This window comes from Schistocerca gregaria, chromosome 10, assembly GCF_023897955.1.
Source record: "Schistocerca gregaria isolate iqSchGreg1 chromosome 10, iqSchGreg1.2, whole genome shotgun sequence".
Taxonomy (NCBI): Eukaryota; Metazoa; Arthropoda; class Insecta; order Orthoptera; family Acrididae; genus Schistocerca; species Schistocerca gregaria.
In genome coordinates, this window is record NC_064929.1 from 122,374,168 (window position 1) to 122,394,440 (window position 20,273).

The 20,273-nt window shown below is 43.9% G+C and overlaps 1 protein-coding gene across 3 annotated transcripts in view; it reads right to left on the reverse strand.

Annotated features, from left to right (window-relative positions):
• The window catches only part of LOC126293467 (uncharacterized), a 203,385-nt gene that overhangs the window by 12,371 nt on the left and 170,741 nt on the right, over window positions 1-20,273 (reverse strand). For all 3 annotated transcript variants that reach the window (XM_049986710.1, XM_049986709.1, XM_049986711.1), the window contains exon 4: window positions 5,838-5,981. In XM_049986710.1, the coding sequence (XP_049842667.1) occupies window positions 5,838-5,981 (144 nt within the window). The remainder of the gene's footprint in view (window positions 1-5,837; window positions 5,982-20,273) is intronic.

A 20,273-nucleotide genomic window follows, 5' to 3' on the forward strand; every position in this document is an offset into this window, starting at 1 on the left:
AGGCTATTTACAATTTGTACAGAAACCAGATGGCAGTTATTAGAGTCGAGGGGTATGAAAGGGAAGCAGTGGTTGGGAAGGGAGTGAGACAGGTATTAAAATCCATGGAGAAGAAATAAAAACTTTGAGGTTCGCCGATGACATTGTAATTCTGTCAGAGACCGCAAAGGACTTGGAAGAGCAGTTGAACGGAATGGACAGTGTCTTGAAAGGAGGGTATGAAATGAACATCAAAAAAAGCAGATCTAGGATAATGGAATGTAGTCGAATTAAGTCGGGTGATGCTGAGGGAATTAGATTAGGAAATGAGAGTAGCAAAGGAGTTTTGCTATTTGGGGAGCAAAATAACTGATGATGGTCGAAGTAGAGAGGATAATAATGTAGACTGGCAATGGAAAGGAAAGCGTTTCTGAAGAAGAAAAATTTGTTAACATATAGTATAGATTTAAATGTCAGGAAGTGGTTTCTGAAAGTATTAGTATGGAGTGTAGCCATGCATGGAAGTGAAACGTGGACGATAAATAGTTTAGACAAAAAGAGAATAGAAGATTTTGAAATGTTGTGCTACAGAAGAATGCTGAAGATTAGGTGGGCAGATCACATAACTAATGAGGAGGTATTGAATAGAATTGGGGAGGAGAGGAGCTTGTGGCACAACTTGACTAGAAGAATGGATCGTTTGGTAGGAAATGTCCTGAGACATTGAGGGATCACCAATTTAGTACTGGAGGGCAGCGTGGAGGGTAAAAATCGTAGAGGGAGACGAAGAGATGAATACACTAAGCAGATGCAGAAGGATGTAGGCTGCAGTAGGTACTGGGAGACGAAGAAGCTTGAACAGCATAGAGCAGCATGGAGAGCTGCATCAAACCACTCTCAGGACCGAAGACCACAACAACAACAACAACAGTGTCAATATATTTTATAAAAAAATCCTGCTTTGAAAGAAAAAATAAATGAAGTTGTTATGGGTCCAACAAACCCCCACCCCAACCCCTTAGGCTTCCGAGCTATAGAAAATTTTCCTTAGTAGGATTTCGTATTTCTCATCTCTACCACGATGCAAGTTAGTTTCTTGTTGGTTGGTATTCTTGATATTCACAACAATGGGTTTACTTTCAGAGAAAGTGACTGTTGGTGTCAGTTAGCTATTATTTATTTTGTAAACTTGCAGTGAGTTAGTGCAGTTTCGAACACGTAGGCTCCAGTAACTTTGGTGTCCTTCACAGAAAAAACGAAACCAAGTAAGAACTTATTGATGTTGTCAAGAATGCACCAAGATAAAGGCATTGTTCTAGGAGAGAAGAATAAAACCGAGATAAATGCATATTATAATTCCACTAAAGGTGTAATTGGTACCATTGATCAAATGGCGCGCATGTACACCTGCAAGAGGGGAACAAAGAGATGGCCTCTATCTGTGTTTTACTCTCTCATCGACATTTGTGCTATCAATGCAACCACCATATTCGTCGAGCAACATCCAAGATGGAAAGAAAAGAAACACAACAAACTGAAACTTTTTCTTCAGCAAACTGGGATGGAACTAGTGAAATTGCAGGTAGAAGAAGGAAGTGCCAATGCAAGAGGGTTATCTAACCAAATTGTTCAATCAATGGAGACTATTCTACAAAAGAAAATCAAAGAAGTGACAACAGAAGCACGTCAGCCTCCTGCAGGGATCGGTCGGTGCCATATTTGTGTAAGAAAAGCTAAAACATAGAAGCAGAAGTACAACAATCTAAGTAAACCAAAACAGTATTGTGGACAGTGTCATAAGCATGTGTGTAACACACATTCAGAAAAAATTGTGAGGTGTGTATCTTGCCTTGTAGTTGATGACTCAGAGTAGTCTATTGTATATGAACGCATCTGTATCCTGTATTGTAATATGTCAATTTTTTATTCACTCAATCCAAATTTATAACAGTTTACAACATTTATAAGCCGATGCCTTAGTTAAAATACATGAACCATTTTGATTTCGTCAGCAAACTTATTTAATGCCTGTGGGCTCGCCGAACATCGCCCCCCCCCCTTAGGCATCCAAGTTAGAAAAAAAGGCTTGGGCGTCCTAGGGTTACGTCTTTATTGATACACTGAAGCGCCAAAGAAACTGGTATAGGCATGGGTATTAAAATATAGAGATACGTAAACAGGCAGACTATGCCACTGCGCACGGCAACGCCTATATGAGAAGTGTCTGGCGCAGTTACCTAGACTTCAGTGATTCTGAACGTGGTGTTATCGTAAGCGCACGAGAAATGGGACACAGCACCTCCGAGGTATGAGGGAATTGGGGACTTTCCCGTACGACCATTCCACGAGTGTACCGTGAATGGCAGGAATCCGGTAAAACATCAAATCTACTACATCTCTGAAGCCGGAAAACGATGCTGCAAGAACGGGACCATCAACGACTGAAGAGATTCGTTCAACGTGGCGGAAGTGCAACCGGTCCGCAAATTGCTGAATGTTTCAGTGCTGAGCAATCGACAAGTGTCAGCCTGCGAATCATTCAACAAAACGTCATCGATATGGGCTTTTGGAGTCGAAGACCCACTTGTGTACCGTTGATGACTACAGAAAAAAGAGCTTTACGCCTCGCCTGGGCAAGTCCCCACATTGTCGATGACTGGAAACGTGTTGCCTGGTCGGACGAATCTCGTTTCAAATTGTATCGAGCAGATGCACGTGTATTGGTATGGAGAGAACCTGATGAATCGATGGACTCTGCACGTCAGCAGGGGACTGTTAAAGCTGGTGGACGGTCTGCAATGGTGTGGGGCATGTGCAGCTGGAGTGATATGGGACCCCTGATACGTCTAGATACGACTCTGACAGGTGATACATACATACGCATACTGTCTGATCACTTGCATCGATTCACGTCCATTGTGCATTCCGACGAACTTGCGAAATTCCAACAGGACAGTGCGACACTGCACTCCCCCAGAATTGCTATAGAGTGGCTCCAAGAACACTCTTCTGAATTGAAACACTTCCGTTGGCCATCAAACTCCCCAGAAATGAATTTTATTGAGTATATCTGGGATTCCTTATAGCGTGCTGTTCAGGAAATATCTTTACCCTCTAGCACTCTTACGGATTTATGGACAACCCCGCAGGATTCATGGTGCAGTCCCCTCCAGCACCACTTCAGACATTAGTCTAATCCATGCCACGTCTTGTTGGAGCACGTCTGCGTGCTAGCGGAGGCTGTACACGATATTATGGAGGTGTGCCAGTTTTATTTTTGGCGCTTCAGTGTATTTAGGTATGTTTTTTATTCTGTGCACATCTTCACAGCAGACGCACCGTTACATTACTTTGTTTCGTATGGGAGGATAAGGGGCTGACTATACGTTTCGTGAGCTGCTCTAACAATCACAACATTAGCGACCTCAGAGGAATGCATTTGGCCGAAATGAACCTCATGTTCTGCACGCGGCTAAACGGAATTGTTTCGCTTAGAATACAATGTAATGGGAAGCTGACTCGCACTGCAATGAATGGTCCGAAATGATATTGTTGTTTTCCTGGCAAGTGCCACTGTTAACCCCTTCCTGTCCTGAAAACTGGGTTTTTTTATCTCGTTTTTTAAAGGAAATGTTGAAGTAATTTGAATTCTCTGAATATTTTGTAGTATTGGACGACGACATAAACAGTGAAGCAATTCCTTCACTAAAAACTTTATGAGAAACGCAGTAGGACGATGATGTGTGTCGTGTTTTGTTCCACTATAACTGACTTATAACTATCACATTACAATTATTATTATTATTCGTTTTGCCCTCAAGACACTTCTTTTCTCTTTCACTACATCAGTACATCAAAAATCCTCTTTGTGACTCTGGGTTGTTCGTTCTGTGTATGTGCCAATCGACAATTCCTGATTATATCTGTGTGTCTGTCAGTATGTTTGTATAGCTCTTTGGTTGGCCTATCCAACCATGTACCACCTCTATGTACTGCTCCAAAAATTTTTTGAAGGTTTTTACTTTCTTGTTTATGTCGCCACTCTGCACCAGTTGAAATCGTTTTATGTAGCTGAGTTATGTCAATACGAAACCACCATGCCTTCGTTGTTGTTGTTTGTTGTTGTGGTCTTCAGTCCTGAGACTGGTTTGATGCAGCTCTCCATGCTACTCTATCTGTGCAAGCCTCTTTATCTCCCAGTACCTGCTGCAGCCTACATCCTTCTGAATCTGCTTAGTATATTCATCTCTTGGTCTCTCTCTACGACTTTTACCCTCCATGCTGCCCTCCAGCGCTAAATTTGTGATCCCTTGATGCCTCAGAACATGTCCTACCAACTGATCCCATCTTCTGGTCAAGTTGGGCCTCAAACTCCTCCCTAATTCTATTCAATACCTTCTCATTAGTTATGTGACCTACCCATCTAATCTTCAGCAATCATCTGTAGCACCACATTTCGAAAACTTCTGTTCTCTTATTGTCTAAACTATTTATCGTCCGTGTTTCACTTCCATACATGGCAACACTCCATACAAATACTTTCAGAAACGACTTCCTTACACTTAAATCAATACTCGATGTTTACAAATTTCTCTTCTTCAGAAACTCTTTCCTTGCCATTGCCAGTCTACAATTTATATCCTATCTACTTCGACCATCATGAGTTATTTTGCTCCCCAAATAGCAAAACTCCTTTTTTACTTTAAGTCTCTCTTTTCCTAATCTAATTCCCGCAGCATCACCGGACTTAATTTGACTACATTCCATTATTCCCCTTTTGCTTTTGTTGATGTTCATCTTATACCCTCCTTTCAAGACACTGCCCATTTCGTTCAACTGCTCTTCCAAGTCCGTTGCTGTCTCTGACAGAATTACAATGTCATTGGGTAACCTCAAAGTTATTATTTCTTCTCCATTTATTTTGTTACCTACTCTGAACTTTTCTTTTGTTTTCTTTACTGCTTGCTCAATATACAGATTGAATAGCATTGGGGAGAGGCTACAACCCTGTGTCACTCCCTTCCTAACCACTGCTTCCCTTTCACACCCCTCGACTCTTATAACTGCAATCTGCTTTCTGTACAAATTGTAAAAAGCCTTTCGCTCCCTGTATACGGAAGGATATAGAGAGCAGTTTCTCCCTTGCACCATTTACGAGTGGAAGAGGAATGGGATTTAGTGGTGGTATAGGGTAACCATGTACCATTTGGTGGTTTGGAAAGCATCGGGGAGCATCGGGGAGAGGCTACAACCCTGTGTCACTCCCTTCCTAACCACTGCTTCCCTTTCATACCCTTCGATTCTTATAACTGCAATCTGCTTTCTGTACAAATTGTAAATAGCCTTTCCCTCCCTGTAGTTTACCCCTGCCACCTTCAGAATTTTAAAGAGAGTATTCCAGTTAACATTGGCAAAAGCTTTCTCTAAGTCTACAAATGCTAGAAACGTAGGTTTGCCTTTCTTCTAATATAAGTCATAGAGACAGTATTGCCTCACGTGTTCCAACAATTCTGCAGAATCCAAACTGATCTTCCCAGAGGTCGGCTTCAGGGATAGCGATATGGTACAATTTGGATATGCTACCATTATCCTGAGTGTGTGTAATACGAAGATCATCTTTCAGTAAAGTCTGCATGAATTTCAACTGTGTTTCCATATCCAGCCCTTGTACATGATGGCCAAAACAGAACAGGTCGGTGAAATATTTGATGCACCTTGAGATACACAACCCCGGTTGCGGAAAATGTATGTTGGGTTGCCTACCTTAAGGTGTGTGAAATATCTTCCGGGCCACTTTTATTTTGCCTGCCCCGTATGTAGTGTGTGAAGCCAGGGAGGCCAGTCGGAGGTGGACTCACCAAGACGTCTCCAAGATCCTGGTCGCCCTCCTGCTCCTGCACATGCCTCTGGCAGGCGTCGAAGGCTGCGCTGTCCTTCCTCAGGGCCCGCATGTCCCTCGGCTCCAGCCTCACGTCGGCGTGCCACGTCGACAGTCCAGATCTCTGGAAACATACACGCAACCACGAACTCCAGCCACACTGGATACCTCTTTCACATACTGCATCATCTTGCTCCTACACTACTGGCCATTAAAATTGCCACACCAAGAAGAAATGCAGATGATAAACAGGTATTCATTGGACAAATATATTATACTAGAACAGACATGTGATTACATTTTCACGCAATTTGGGTGCATAGATCCTGAGAACTAACTGCCCAGAACAACCACCTCTGGCCGTAACAACGGCTTTGATACACCTGGGCATTGAGTCAAACAGAGCTTGGATCGCGTGTACAGATACAGCTGACCATGCAGCTTCAACACGATACCACAGTTCATCAAGGGTAGTGACTGGCGTATTGTGACGAGCCAGTTGCTCGGCCACCATTGACCAGACGTTTTCAATTGGTGAGAAATCTGGAGAATGTGCTGGCCAGGGCAGCAGTCGAACATTTTCTGTGTCCATAAAGGCCCGTACAGGACTTGCAACATGCGGTCGTGCATTATCCTGCTGAAATGTAAGGTTTCGAATGGATCAAATAAATGGTAGAGCCACAGGTCGTGACACATCTCAAATGTAACGCCCACTGTTCAAAGTGCCGTCAGTGGGAAGAAGAGGTGACCGAGACGTGTAACCAATGGCACCCCATACCATCACGCCAGGCGATACGCCAGTATGGCGACGACGAATACATGCTTCCAATATGCATTAAACGCGATGTCGCCAAACACGGGTGCGAGCATCATGATGCTGTAAACAGAACCTGGATTCATCAGAAAAAAATGACGTTTTGTCATTCGCGCACTCAGGATCGTCGTTAGGCACACCATCGCTGGCGCTCTTGTCTGTGATGCAGGTCAAGGGTGACCTCAGCCACGGTCTCCGAGCTGATAGTCCGTGCTGGTGCAAACGTCGTCGATCTGTTCGTGCAGATGGTTGTTGTCTTGCAAACGTTGACTCAGGGATCGAGACGTGGCTGCACGATCCTTTACAGCCATGCAGATATGATGTCTGTCATCTCGACTGCTACTGATACGAGGCCGTTGGGATCCAGCAAGGCGTTCCGTATTACCCTCCTGAACCCACAGATTCCATATTCTGCTAACAGTCATTGGATCTAGACCAACGCGAGCAGTAATGTCGCGATACGATAAACCGATATTGCGATACGCTATAATCCGACCTTTACCAAAGGCTGAAACGTGATGGTACGCATTTCTTCTCCTTATACGAGGCATCACAACAACGATTCACCAGCCAACGCCGGTCAACTGCCGTTTGTATATGAGAAATCGGTTGGAAACTTTCGTCATTTGAGCATGTTGTAGGTGTCTCCGATCTCGTGTGAATGCTCCGAAAAGGTAATCATTTGCATATCATAGCATCATCTTCCTGTCAATTAAATTTCGCGTCTGTAGCACCTTATCTTCGTGGTGTATCAATTTTAATGGCCGGTGGTGTATATTATATCTACATACGTACTTTCCAAACCACCAAATGGTACATGGTTACCCTATACCACCACTAAATCCCATTCCTCTTCCACTCGTAAATGGTGCAAGGGAGAAACTACTCTCCATATCCTTCCGTATACAGGCACCGAAAGGCTTTTTACAATTTGTACAGAAACCAGATGTAAGTTATAGTAGAGGGTATGAAAGAGAAGCAATGGTTAGGAAGTGAGTGAGACAGGGTTGTAGCCTATCCCCAATGTTCTTCAATTTATATATTGAGCAAGCAGTAAAAGAAGCAGCAGAAAAAGTAGGAGTAGGAATTAAAATCCACGGAGAAAAATATACATCGTAAATCAGTAAGAGATAGCAAAGGACCTGGAAGAGCAGTTGAATAAAATGGATAGTGTCTTGAAAGGAGGATATAAGATGAACGTCAACATAAGCAAAGCGACGATAATGGAATGAAGTCGAATTAAATCCGGTGATGCTGAGGGAATTAGATTAGGAAGTGAGAGACTTAAAGTACTAGATAAGTTTTGCTATTTGGAGAGCAAGATAACTGATGATGCTCGAAGTAGAGAGGACATAAAAAGTAAACTGGCTATGGCAAGGAAAGCGTTTCTGAAGAAGAGAAATTTTTTAACATGCAGTACGGATTTAAGTATCAGGAGGTCTTTGCTGAAAGTATTTGTATGGAGTGTAGCCATGTATGGAAATGAAGAATGGACGATAAACAGTGAAGACAAGAAGAGAAGCTTTCGAAATGTGGTGATACAGAAGAATGATAAGCATTAGATAAGTAGATCACGTAAGTAATGAGGAGGTACTGAGTTGAAATCGGGAGAAGAGGAATTTATGGGACAACTTGACTAGAAGAAGGGATCGGTTGGTAGGACACGTTCTGCGGCATCAAGAGATCACTAATTTAGTATTGAAGTGAAGCGTGGAGGGTAAAAATTGTAGAGGGATACCAAGAGATGAATATATTAAGCAGATTCAGAAGGATTTAGGTTGCAGTAGTTATCCAGAGATGTAGAGGCTTGTACAGGATAGAGTAGTATGGAGACCTACATCAAACCAGTCTCTTGAGTGAAGACCACAACAACAATAGGTTTAAGTGCCGTGTCATATATTAAATCTGTTTGGGGATATATTGATAATGTTGTAAGTCACTGAACTTTACGGGAATCTAAATCTAGTTGGATAACGTGGCAGGCGGTAAAGCCATATTACGTCTATCGTGCACCATCTTGTACCTTGAAACAGAATACGGTCTTTTGCCACGAAACGTGCGATATTTCCAAATGAACTGAGTTTCGTTAAACTCTTATAAATTTTATGTGTCTTAAAGATGGAAATTTATTTTAGTTTCCAGTAGCTTCTGTTTTGAAATGTATTTAGCAATTGGTTTTTAATGACACTTCTGCTTAGTTTGATTTCACTTACTGATTGGCTGAAATGGCTCTGATCACTATCGGACTTAACATCTGAGGTCATCAGTCCTCTAGAACTTAGAACTACTTAAACGTAACTAACCTAAGGGCATCACACACATCCATGCCCGAGGCAGGATTCGAACCTGCGACCGTAACAGTTGCCCGGTTCCGAACTGAAGAGCCTAGAATCGCTCGACCACAACGGCCGGCACTTACAGATTGCTGATGTGTAGTAAGGTAGTAATCTAACTTACAGGAGACTATATACAGTAATGACAAAATTTTCTTGGTAGCAACGCTTTTAACGTTGCTTAAGACAACAGTTGAGATGGCATTAACATTTTTTTCTTATCAGCGGTTTCGGCTTGTGTCTTAGAACAGAGGAGCTGTCAGCAACAGCCGTAGGGGGCTCAAAAAATCTGAGGATGGCTTTAACATAAGCGAAACTGGCAAAATCGTGTCTGTTCTTTTAATAAAATTTTGCACCAAATCGCTACGCACCGCAGAGAATGTTGTCTAAATTTAAACGACGCTTTCAACACTCAACAGAAAACTTCTCCTTGGTACATAACTATGGCCTACCGTGGAAAAAAAAGCCCTTAATTTTCTGGATTAGTTCTTGTAATTTCAGAAAAAGACTAACGCTCATACAAAGCGGAACCCATTATTCAGAAAGGGAATAGGAAAATATATTAAACTTATGTTACAGAACTGGATAAAAGTAAAAATCTCAGAACACTCTCACTGACACCAGAAATTCTTGGGAAATGACTGTGATTAAAAATTTTTTCGTCATTGGGCTGTGTTATTTACGGTCCAAATAATTAAGAGCAACTGTTTACTTGTTTTTTCTGTCTTGTTTTGACGTGTTGCACTAAATTCTGTTAAGAAGAGATGTTCGCCCGTCATTTCGAAGAATTACACTACGGATGATGTAGAAATTCCTTTATATCTGGTCGTGTCACTGATAAAATTACGAGGAAAAAACGGCAAATGTATTGATACTATTAACACAGAGCGCCTACAACCTCACCTACGCTAGAAATTCTTGGGGAATGACTGTCATTAAAAAAGTTTTTCACAGTTGGGCTGTGTTGCTATTTACAATCCAGAGATTACTGGTGAATGTGTAATTTTTGTTTCTGTCTTGGCTTCATGTGTTTCACTGATTTCTTCTAAGGAGAGGTTTTTGGGCGTGGTTTCGGGTAATTCTACTATGGATGATGCAGAAATTCTTTTATTGCTGGTTGTCTCCCAGATAAAATCACAAAGAAAAATCGGCAAATGTGTTCGACACTATTAGTGCAGAGCGCCTATTCTAAATAAAAATTATACCAGAAATTCATTCGTTGTCAGCATACGGTGTTATCATTTCGGCATCGGCGCGCGTCGACGAGATAAAAGAGAAAGTCTCACCGCAGCTGCAAACCCAGAGGAAGATAACAGCCAAGCAATTAATTATCTTCTTTTTTTTCGGAAGCGGAGAACTACTTCACAGTAAGGAGGAGTTATCGCACTCCGCATTTGCGATATCCCGTGCTAGGCGCCGTATTGTGACAAATGAATGCGAGCGATAGGCGGGGCATTGCTCAGCAGGGCTGCCAACATTAATCACGAGCGGCTCTGCGAGCACCTGTTATGTCCCCAAGCAGAGCTGCCCGAGGACCTTCTTTCCACGCCTTCCATTATTTTTTTTAAAAAATTTTATTCCCCTTCTATTTTCTTTAGTTTTATTCTCCTCCGGTCGAGTATTATTGGATTTCACCGCACATTCGGTCCACCGCCGCGGGCGCGCATTAATACCGGCTCCTGATGTACGACAATCGCTGTGAGCTGCAGTTTGTCGTATTGTCGAGATTCAGCGCGCTGTGAAGGGAAAAATCGCAAGGAGGTCTACTGAACACTCGCCGTGTAAGGACATTGCTCCTCAACTGCTGCCTAACAAGAAACGGTCATTTCTCAAGAATCAGAGGACACGCGTGAAGTTTTCGAACTTTTACCGTTTTCACTAATAAGTGTAGTCGATAGTGTAAGAGTAGGTGTCGAAATGAAAAGAAAACATCTTTAAACGTATTGTCGAGATTTAGCGCGCTGTGAAGGGAAAAATCGCAAGGAAGTCTACTGAACGCTCGCCGTGTAAGGACATTGCTCCTTAACTGCTGCCTAACAAGAAACGGTCATTTCTCAAGAATCAGAGGACACGTGTGAAGTTTTCGAACTATTACAGTTTTTACTAATAAGTGTAGTCGATAGTGTAAGAGTAGGTGTCGAAATGAAAAGAAAACATCGTTAAAAATGAATCTAAAGAAGTGAAATTTTAATCAGGAATTATGGTACGTCGTTCTATATAAACATTTCCACCCGCATGTTTTTTTTTTTTCATTCGGAATGTTTTTCCCAACTTGTACTACCGGCAGAGATCATGGATTGTCAGTAGGGACACCTACAGCTTTAAATCGATAAAAATTTCATCTACAGTAAGCACATTAGGCTCTAGTAACATTAACTGAAACACTATTCAAATATGTATGTTGTCGTTTAAAAAAGACATTTTGTACTACATAATGGACTACCGCAGTGTTGACGGTTATTACCTGTGACAATGCTGTATACAAATTATCTAGTTAATAAATACTGTAAAACAAATAAAATGGTATTTGTGATAAGATAATATGAAAAAGAGTTACGTTAGCTCCGTAAAGTATATTTGTGAAGTTGTGCCCTTTTATGTTAAAACTCTCCACAAATAGGAATTTTTAGCGCTAAGCCAGTATGTAGTGTCAGAAGCCAGTTAAAAAGCCTTTCTAACTATGCCTTATTCATACGTGTGTGGCCAGTATGTGTTGAGAGAAAAGGATGCTGGCTTGAAAATATACATATATGTACAGCGGCACAACCGTACAGAGTCTATTGACACACAGTCATCTAGATTTAGAAAACATGGTTCTTGTGAAACACACTAGCTCTTTACTCGCACGAAATGTTGAGTGCTTTTGACAAGGGATTCCAGATTGATTCCGGATTTCCGGAAGACTTTTCACACTTTTACCACACAAGCGCCTTGTAGTGAACTTGTGAGCTCATGGAATATCGTCTGAGTTATCACACTGGATTCGTGATTTCCTGTCAGAGAGGTCTCAGATCGTGGTAACTGACCTAAAGTCATCTGGCGTTCCCCAAGGTAGAGTTATAGGCCCTTACTTGTTCCTTATCTACATAAACCATTTGAGAAACAATCTGAGCAGCCGTCTTAGGTTGTCTGCAGATGATGCTGTCTTCTATTCATTGGTAAAGTCATCAGAAGATCGAAACAAATTGCAAAACGATTTAGAAGAATATCTGTATGGTGCGAAAATTGGCAAATGACGCTAAGTAAGGAAAGGTGTGAGGTCATCCACATGAATGCTAAAATATATCCGTTAAAGTTCGGTTACTCGATAATTAGTAAAATCTAGAAGCTTTAAATTCAACTAAATATCGAGGAATTACAAGTACGGACAACTTAAATTTGAAGGAACGCAATGAAAATATGTGGAGTAGGCTAACCAAAGACTGCGTTTCATTGGCAGGACACTTAAAAAATGTGACAGATCCGTTAAAGAGGCAGCCAACACTACGCTTGTCTGTCCCCTTTTAGAATACTGCTGGGCGGTGGGGGATCCTTACCAGGTAGGATTGACGGAGTACTTCGAGAAAGTTCAAAGAAGGGCAGCACGCTTCGTATTATCGCGTAATAGGGAAGAGAGTGTCACTGAAATATTACAGGATTTATGGGGATTTCATTAAGAAAAAGGTGCTTTTCGTTGCGGTGGAATCTTCTCACGAAATTCCAATCACCAACTTATTCCTTCGAATGCGAAAATATTTTGTTGACATCTACCTACACTACTGACCATTAAAATTGCTACACCACGAAGATGACGTGACACATCCGCGAAATTTAATCGACAGGAAGACGATACTGTGATATACAAATAATTAGCTTTTCAGAGCATTCACACAAGGTTAGCGCCGGTAGCGACACCTACAACGTGCTGACATGAGGTAAGTTTCCAACCGATTTCTCATATACAAACAGCAGTTTACCAGCGTTGCCTGTCAAACGGTGTTGTGATGCCTCGTGTAAGGAGGATAAATGCCTACCATCACGTTTCCGACTTTGATAAAGGTCCGATTGTAGCCTATCGCGATTGCGGTTTATCGTATCGCGACATTGCTGCTCGCGTTGGTCGAGATCCAATGACTGTTAGCAGAATATGGAATTGTTGTGTTCAGGAGGGTAATATGGAACGCCGTGCTGGATCCCAACGGCATAACTAGCAGTCAAGACGACAGGCATGTTATCCGCATGGCTGTAAGGGATCGTGCAGCCACGTCTCGATCCCTGAGTCAACTGGTTGGGGCGTTAGCAAGACAACAACCATCTGCACGAACAGTTCGACGACGTTTGCAGCAGCATCGACTATCAGGTCATGGCTGCGGTTGCCCTTGACGCTGCATCACAGACAGGAGCGCCTGCGATGGTGTACTCAACGACGAACCTCGTTACACGAATGGCAAAACGTCATTTTTTCTGATCAATGCGGGTTCTGTTTACAGCATCATGATGGTCGCATCCGTGTTTGGCGATATCACGGTGTACGCTCATTGGGAACGTGTATTCGTTATCGCCATTCCGGCGTATCACCCGGCGTGATTGGTTACATGACTCGGCCACCTCTTGTTAGCATTGATGTCACTTTGAGCAGTGAACGGTACGTTTCAGATGTGTTACGATCCGTAGCTCTACCCTTTATTCGATCCGTGCGAAACCGTACATTTCAGAAGGATAATGCACGACCGCATGTTGCAGGTCCTGTCAGGGCCTTTCCGTATACAGAAAATGTTCGACTGCTGGCCTGGCCAGCACATTCTCCAGATCTCTCACCAATTGAAAACGTCCGGTCAATGGTGGCCGAGCAACTGGCTGGTCACAATACGCCAGTGACTACTCTTGACGAACTGTGGTATCGTGTTGAAGCTGCATGGGCAGCTGTACCTCTACACGCCATCCAAGCTCTGTTTGACTCAATGCCCAGACGTATCAAGGCCTTTATTACGGTCAGAGGTGGTTGTTCTGGGTAATGATTTGTCAGGATCTATGCACCAAAATTGCGTGAAACTGTAATCACATGTCTGCTCTAGTATAATATATTTGTCCAATGAATACCCGTTTATCATCTGGATTTCTTCTTGGCGTGGCAATTTTAATGGCCAGTAGTGTACTAGGGAGAAACGATCACCATGATAAAATAAGGGAAGTTAGAGATCGTACGTAAAGATATAGGTGTTTTTTCCAAGCGCCGTACGAGATTGGAATAATAGAGAATTGTGAAGATGGGTCGATGAACACTCTGCCAGGAACTTCGATATGAGTTGCAGAGGATCCATGTAGGTGTAATGATTTTTAATGAATGTTGTTGTTGTTGTTGTTGTTGTGGTGATGGTGATGGTCGTCTCGTCACCTCCACTCCAACTACATCCAGATGAACGTCCTTATTGTACTCCACCGTCTTACTCCAACAAAATATGTAGCAAGTGGTCGCACAAAGGGATTTATTTAATGGGCCACGAGTTAATGGCAAAATATGTAATCGTACTTTGTACAGCCTCTCACCAGCCATGACCATTAACAAACGCTTCGTGGCGAGTGACACAGCTGCATATTTATTGAAAGACAATTTCATTACCCAATCTACCTGCAATACAGTCAGTACCATTTATACCGCGACCAGCTGATTCTGCTGCTTCAGTGTTCAATAGATACGCGTAAATTTACGCTATCACCGTTTGTGTGAGAACCCCAACGTACATCTGTCATTCTAATACGTAACTGCTGTTATAGAAAACGCGAGCGAGAACAACGATCCACAATCATTAACGCCGTTCGGCATAGGTTTCTAAACATGACAACTTTTAATGCACAGCACAGAACGTTATTCTAACACGAATGATTCGACTCCATCCACTTCACAGCAAACGGCAGTAAAAAGGTAACCCTTCGATATCTGGCGGGGAGGGACACTATGCCTCACTGTTATACGTCTTTTGTCGGTATCTTTGAAACTACCATCCCAGATGTAGTCCTCCTCACACACATGAATGAACTGTATTGACAGAGAAACTTTTATGGGTATGCGTATTCAAACACAGAGACATGTGAACAGGCAGAATACGGCGCTGCGGTCTGCAAGCCTATATAAGACAACAAGTGTCTAGGGTAGTTGTTACATCACTTACTGCTACTACAACGGCAGATTAAAGATTTAAGTCAGTCTGAAGTGGCGTTATATTTGGCGCAAGAGCGATGGGACACACCACGTGCGAGGTAGTCTTCAAGGGGGCAACTTCCCATACGGCCATTCCACAAGTGTACCGTTTTTAGAAACCCAGAATCTACTGTGCAGGAATCAACATGGATTCGGGAAACAGCGATCGTGTAAGACCCAACTCGCTTTATTTGTTCATGAGACCCAGAAAATATTAGATACAGGCTCCCAGGTAGATGATATTTTTCTTGACTTCCGGAAGGCGTTCGATACAGTTCCGCACTGTCGCCTGATAAACAAAGTAAGAGCCTACGGAATATCAGACCAGCTGTGTGGCTGGATTGAAGAGTTTTTAGCAAACAGAACACAGCATGTTGTTATCAATGGAGAGAAGTCTACAGATGTTAAAGTAACCTCTGGCGTGCCACAGGGGAGTGTTATGGGACCATTGCTTTTCATAATATACACTCCTGGAAATTGAAATATGAATACAGTGAATTCATTGTCCCAGGAAGGGGAAACTTTATTGACACATTCCTGGGGTCAGATACATCACATGATCACACTGACAGAACCACAGGCACATAGACACAGGCAACAGAGCATGCACAATGTCGGCACTAGTACAGTGTATATCCACCTTTCGCAGCAATGCAGGCTGCTATTCTCCCATGGAGACGATCGTAGAGATGCTGGATGTAGTCCTATGGAACGGCTTGCCATGCCATTTCCACCTGGCGCCTCAGTTGGACCAGCGTTCGTGGTGGACGTGCAGACCGCGTGAGACGACGCTTCATCCAGTCCCAAACATGCTCAATGGGGGACAGATCCGGAGATCTTTCTGGCCAGGGTAGTTGACTTACACCTTCTAGAGCACGTTGGGTGGCACGGGATACATGCTGACGTGCATTGTCCTGTTGGTACAGCAAGTTCCCTTGCCGGTCTGGGAATGGTAGAACGATGGGTTCGATGACGGTTCGGATGTACCGTGCACTATTCAGTGTCTCCACGACGATCACCAGAGGTGTATGGCCAGTGTAGGGGATCGCTCCCCACACCATGATGCCGGGTGTCGGCCCTGTGTGCCCCGGTCGTATGCAGTCCTGATTGTGGCGCTCACCTGCACGGCGCCAAACACGCATACGACCATCATTGCCACCAAGGCAGAAGCGACTCTCATCGCTGAAGACGACACGTCTCCATTCGTCCCTACATTCACGCCTGTCGCGACACCACTGGAGGCGGGCTGCAGGATGTTGGAGCGTGAGCGGAAGACGGCCTAACGGTGTGCGGGACCGTAGCCCAGCTTCATGGAGACGGTTGCGAATGGTCCTCGCCGATACCCCAGGAGCAACAGTGTCCCAAATTTGCAGGGAAGTGGCGGTGCGGTCCCCTACGGCACTGCATAGGATCCTACGGTCTTGGCGTGCATCCGTGCGTCGCTGCATTCCAATCCCAGGTCGACGGGCACGTGCACCTTCCGCCGACCACTGACGACAACATCGATGTACTGTGGAGACCTCACGCCCCACGTGTTGAGCAATTCGGCGGTACGTCCACCCGGCCTCCCGCATGCCCACTATACGCCCTCGCTCAAAGTCCGTCAATTGCACTTACGGTTCACGTCCACGCTGTCGCGGCATGCTACCAGTGTTAAAGACTGCGATAGAGCTCCGTATGCCGCGGCAAACTGGCTGCCACTGACGGCGGCGGTGCACAAATGCTGCGCAGCTAGCGCCATTCGACGGCCAACACCGCGGTTCCTGGTGTGTCCGCTGTGCAGTGCGTATGATCATTGCTTGTACAGCCCTCTCGCAGTGTCCGGAGCAAGTATGGTGGGTCTGACACACCGGTGTCAATGTGTTCTTTCTTCCATTTTCAGGAGTGTATATAAATGACTTAGTAGATAGTGACGGTAGTTGCATGCGGCTTGTCGCTGATGATGCTGTAGTATACAGAGAAGTTGCAGCATTAGAAAATTGTAGCGAAATGCAGGAAGATCTGCAGCGGATAGGCACTTGGTGCAGGGACTGGCAACTGACCCTTAACATCGAGAAATGTAATGTATTGCGAATACATAGAAAGAAGGGTCCTTTATTGTATGATTACATGATAGCGGAACAAACACTGGTAGCAGTTACTTCCGTGAAATATCTAGGAGTATGCGTACGGAACGATTTGAAGAGGAATTATCATTTAAAATTAATTGTTGGTAAGGCGGGTAATAGGTTGAGATTCATTGGGAGAGTCCTTAGAAAATGTAGTCCATCAACAAAGGAGGTGGCTTACAAAACACTCGTTCGACCTATACTTGAGTATTGCTCATCAGTGTGGGATCCGTGCCAGCGGGTTGACGGAGGAGATAGAGAAGATCGAAAGAAGAGCGGCGCGTTTCGTCACAGGGTTATTTGGTAACCGTGATAGCGTTACGGAGATGTTTAGCATGCTCAAGTGGCAGACTCTGCAAGAGAGGCGCTCCGCAACGCGGTGTAGCTTGCTGTCCAGGTTTCGAGAGCGTGCGTTTCTGGAAGAGGTATCGAATATATTGCTTCCCCCTACTTATGCCTCCAGAGGTCGAATGTAAAATCAGAGAGATTCGAGCGCGCACGGGGGCTTTCAGACAGTCGTTCTTCCCGCGAACCATGCGCGACTGGAAAGGGAACTGCACCAAGAATTGCCTCGTCCATTGCAGGTATCCTCGTCGTTCTAGGTCTACCCCAGTGACGAGTCGTAGGCTGGAATGTTCCGTGCTCCCTAAGACGCCGATCAATTTCTTCGAACGTCTTCCTGTCGGGACACCTTCGTTCTGGAAATCTGTCTCGATACAAATGTACCGCGCCACGGTTATTGCCCCGTGGTAATCCATATTGGGCATCTGCCAACTCCGCATTTGTAAACATTGCACTGACTGCAAATCCACCTTCGTGATGAACACTAACCTGTTGATGCTACGTACTGATGTGCTTGATGCTAGTACTGTAGAGCAATGAGTCGAATGTTAACATAAGTACCGAAGTAAACATTACCTTCCTTCAATTGGGCCAACTGGCGGTGAATCGAGGAAGTACAGTACATACTGACGAAACTAAAATGAGCTCTAACATGGAAATGAAGCGTTTCCGGTCACATGTCCACATAACATCTTTCCTTTATTTGTGTGTAAGGAATATTTCGTTGAAGTTTGGCCGTACCTATTTGTAACACCCTGTAAGCTCTGATTTCTCTTATTTTATTTTGATGATCATTCCTACTTATGTAGGTTGGCCTCAACAAAGAGTTTTAGCATTCGGAAGAGAAAGTTCGTGACTGAAATTTCGTAAAAAGATCTCGCCGCGACGAAAAACGTCTATGCAGTAATGACTTCCATCCCAACTCGTGTATCATATCTGCCACACTCTCTCCCCTATTACGTGATAATACAAAACGAACTGCCCTTTTTTGCACCCTTTCGATGTCCTCCGTCAATCCCACCTAGTAAGGATCCCACACCGCGCAGCAATATTCTAACAGAGGACGAACGAGTGTAGTGTAAGCTGTGTCTTTAGTGGACTTGTTGCATCTTCTAAGTCTCCTGCCAATGAAACGCAACCTTTGGCTCGCCTTCGCCACAATATTATCTATGTGGTCTTTCCAACTGCAGTTGTTCGTAATTTTAACACCCAGGTACTTAGTTGAATTGACAGCCTTGAGAATTGTACTATTTATCGAGTAATCGAATTCCAACGGATTTCTTTTGGAGCTCATGGGGATCACCTCACACTTTTTGTTATTTAGCGTCAACTGATACTGGTCTTCGGATGACCTTACTAGACGGTAAATTACAGCATCATCTGCGAACAATCTAAGAGAACTGCTCAGATTGTCACCCAGGTCATTTATATAGATCAGGAACAGCAGAGGTCCCAGGACGCTTCCCTGGGGAACACCTGATATCACTTCAGTTTTAGTCGATGATTTGCCGTCTATTACTACGAACTGCGACCTTCCTGAGAGCAAATCACGAATCCAGTCGCACAATTGAGACGATACCCCATAGGCCCGCAGCTTGATTAGAAGTCGCTCGTGAGGAACGGTGTCAAAAGCTTTCCGGAAATGTAGAAGTACGGAATCAACTTGCGATCCCCTGTCGATAGCGGCCATTACCTCGTGCGAATAAAGAGGTAGCTGTGTTGCACAAGAGCTATGTTTTCTGAAGCCATGCTGATTACGTATCAATAGATCGTTCCCTTCGAGGTGAATCATTATGTTCGAATACAGTATAGGCTCCACAACCCTACTGCAAACCGACGTCAATGATATAGGTTTGTAGTTATATGGATTACTCCTACTACCCTTCTTAAACACTGGTGCGACCTGCACAATTTTCCAATCTGTAGGTACAGATCTATCGGTGAGCGAGCTGTTGTATATGATTGCTAAGTAGGGAGCTTTGGAACAGCGTAATCTGAGAGGAACCTAATCGGTATACAATCTGGACTTGAAGACTTGCCCGTATCAAGCGATTTGAGTTGCTTCGTAACCCCTAAGGTATCTACTTCTAAGAAACTCATGCTAGCAGATGTTCGTGTTTCAAATTCTGGAATATTCCATTCGTCTTCCCTGGTGAAGGAATTTCGGAAAACTGCCTTCAATAACTCCGCTTTAGCGGCACCGTCGTCGGTAACAGTACCATCGGCACTGCGCAGCGAAGGTATTGAATGCGTCTTGCCGCTTGTGTACTTTATACACAGGTGGCGTTCTGGTAGCTATACCATTACGCTGTCTGTTGGTGGACTATTTCCCACATGGCATGTCCCATCATCAGATCGACGACGTCTTCCCAGGTGTGCTTTTTTCCGGCAGTGTAGATGCTTTAGGTGTGTGATGCCGTAGAAAATAGCAGTGGATGGGCAGATTGGGTAATAACGAGGAAGTACTGAGTCAGTTGGGATATGAAATTCGTGGTATTACTAAAAGAAGCGTCTGGTTGACAGGGAAGATGTGTCATCGGATTGTCAGTTTGATATTGCTAGAAAGTGTGGGAAGTCCTAGTTCTGGGGAGTGTGGCAGCTCCAGATGGAGACCAACGCTTGAGTACAGTAAGTAGATTCA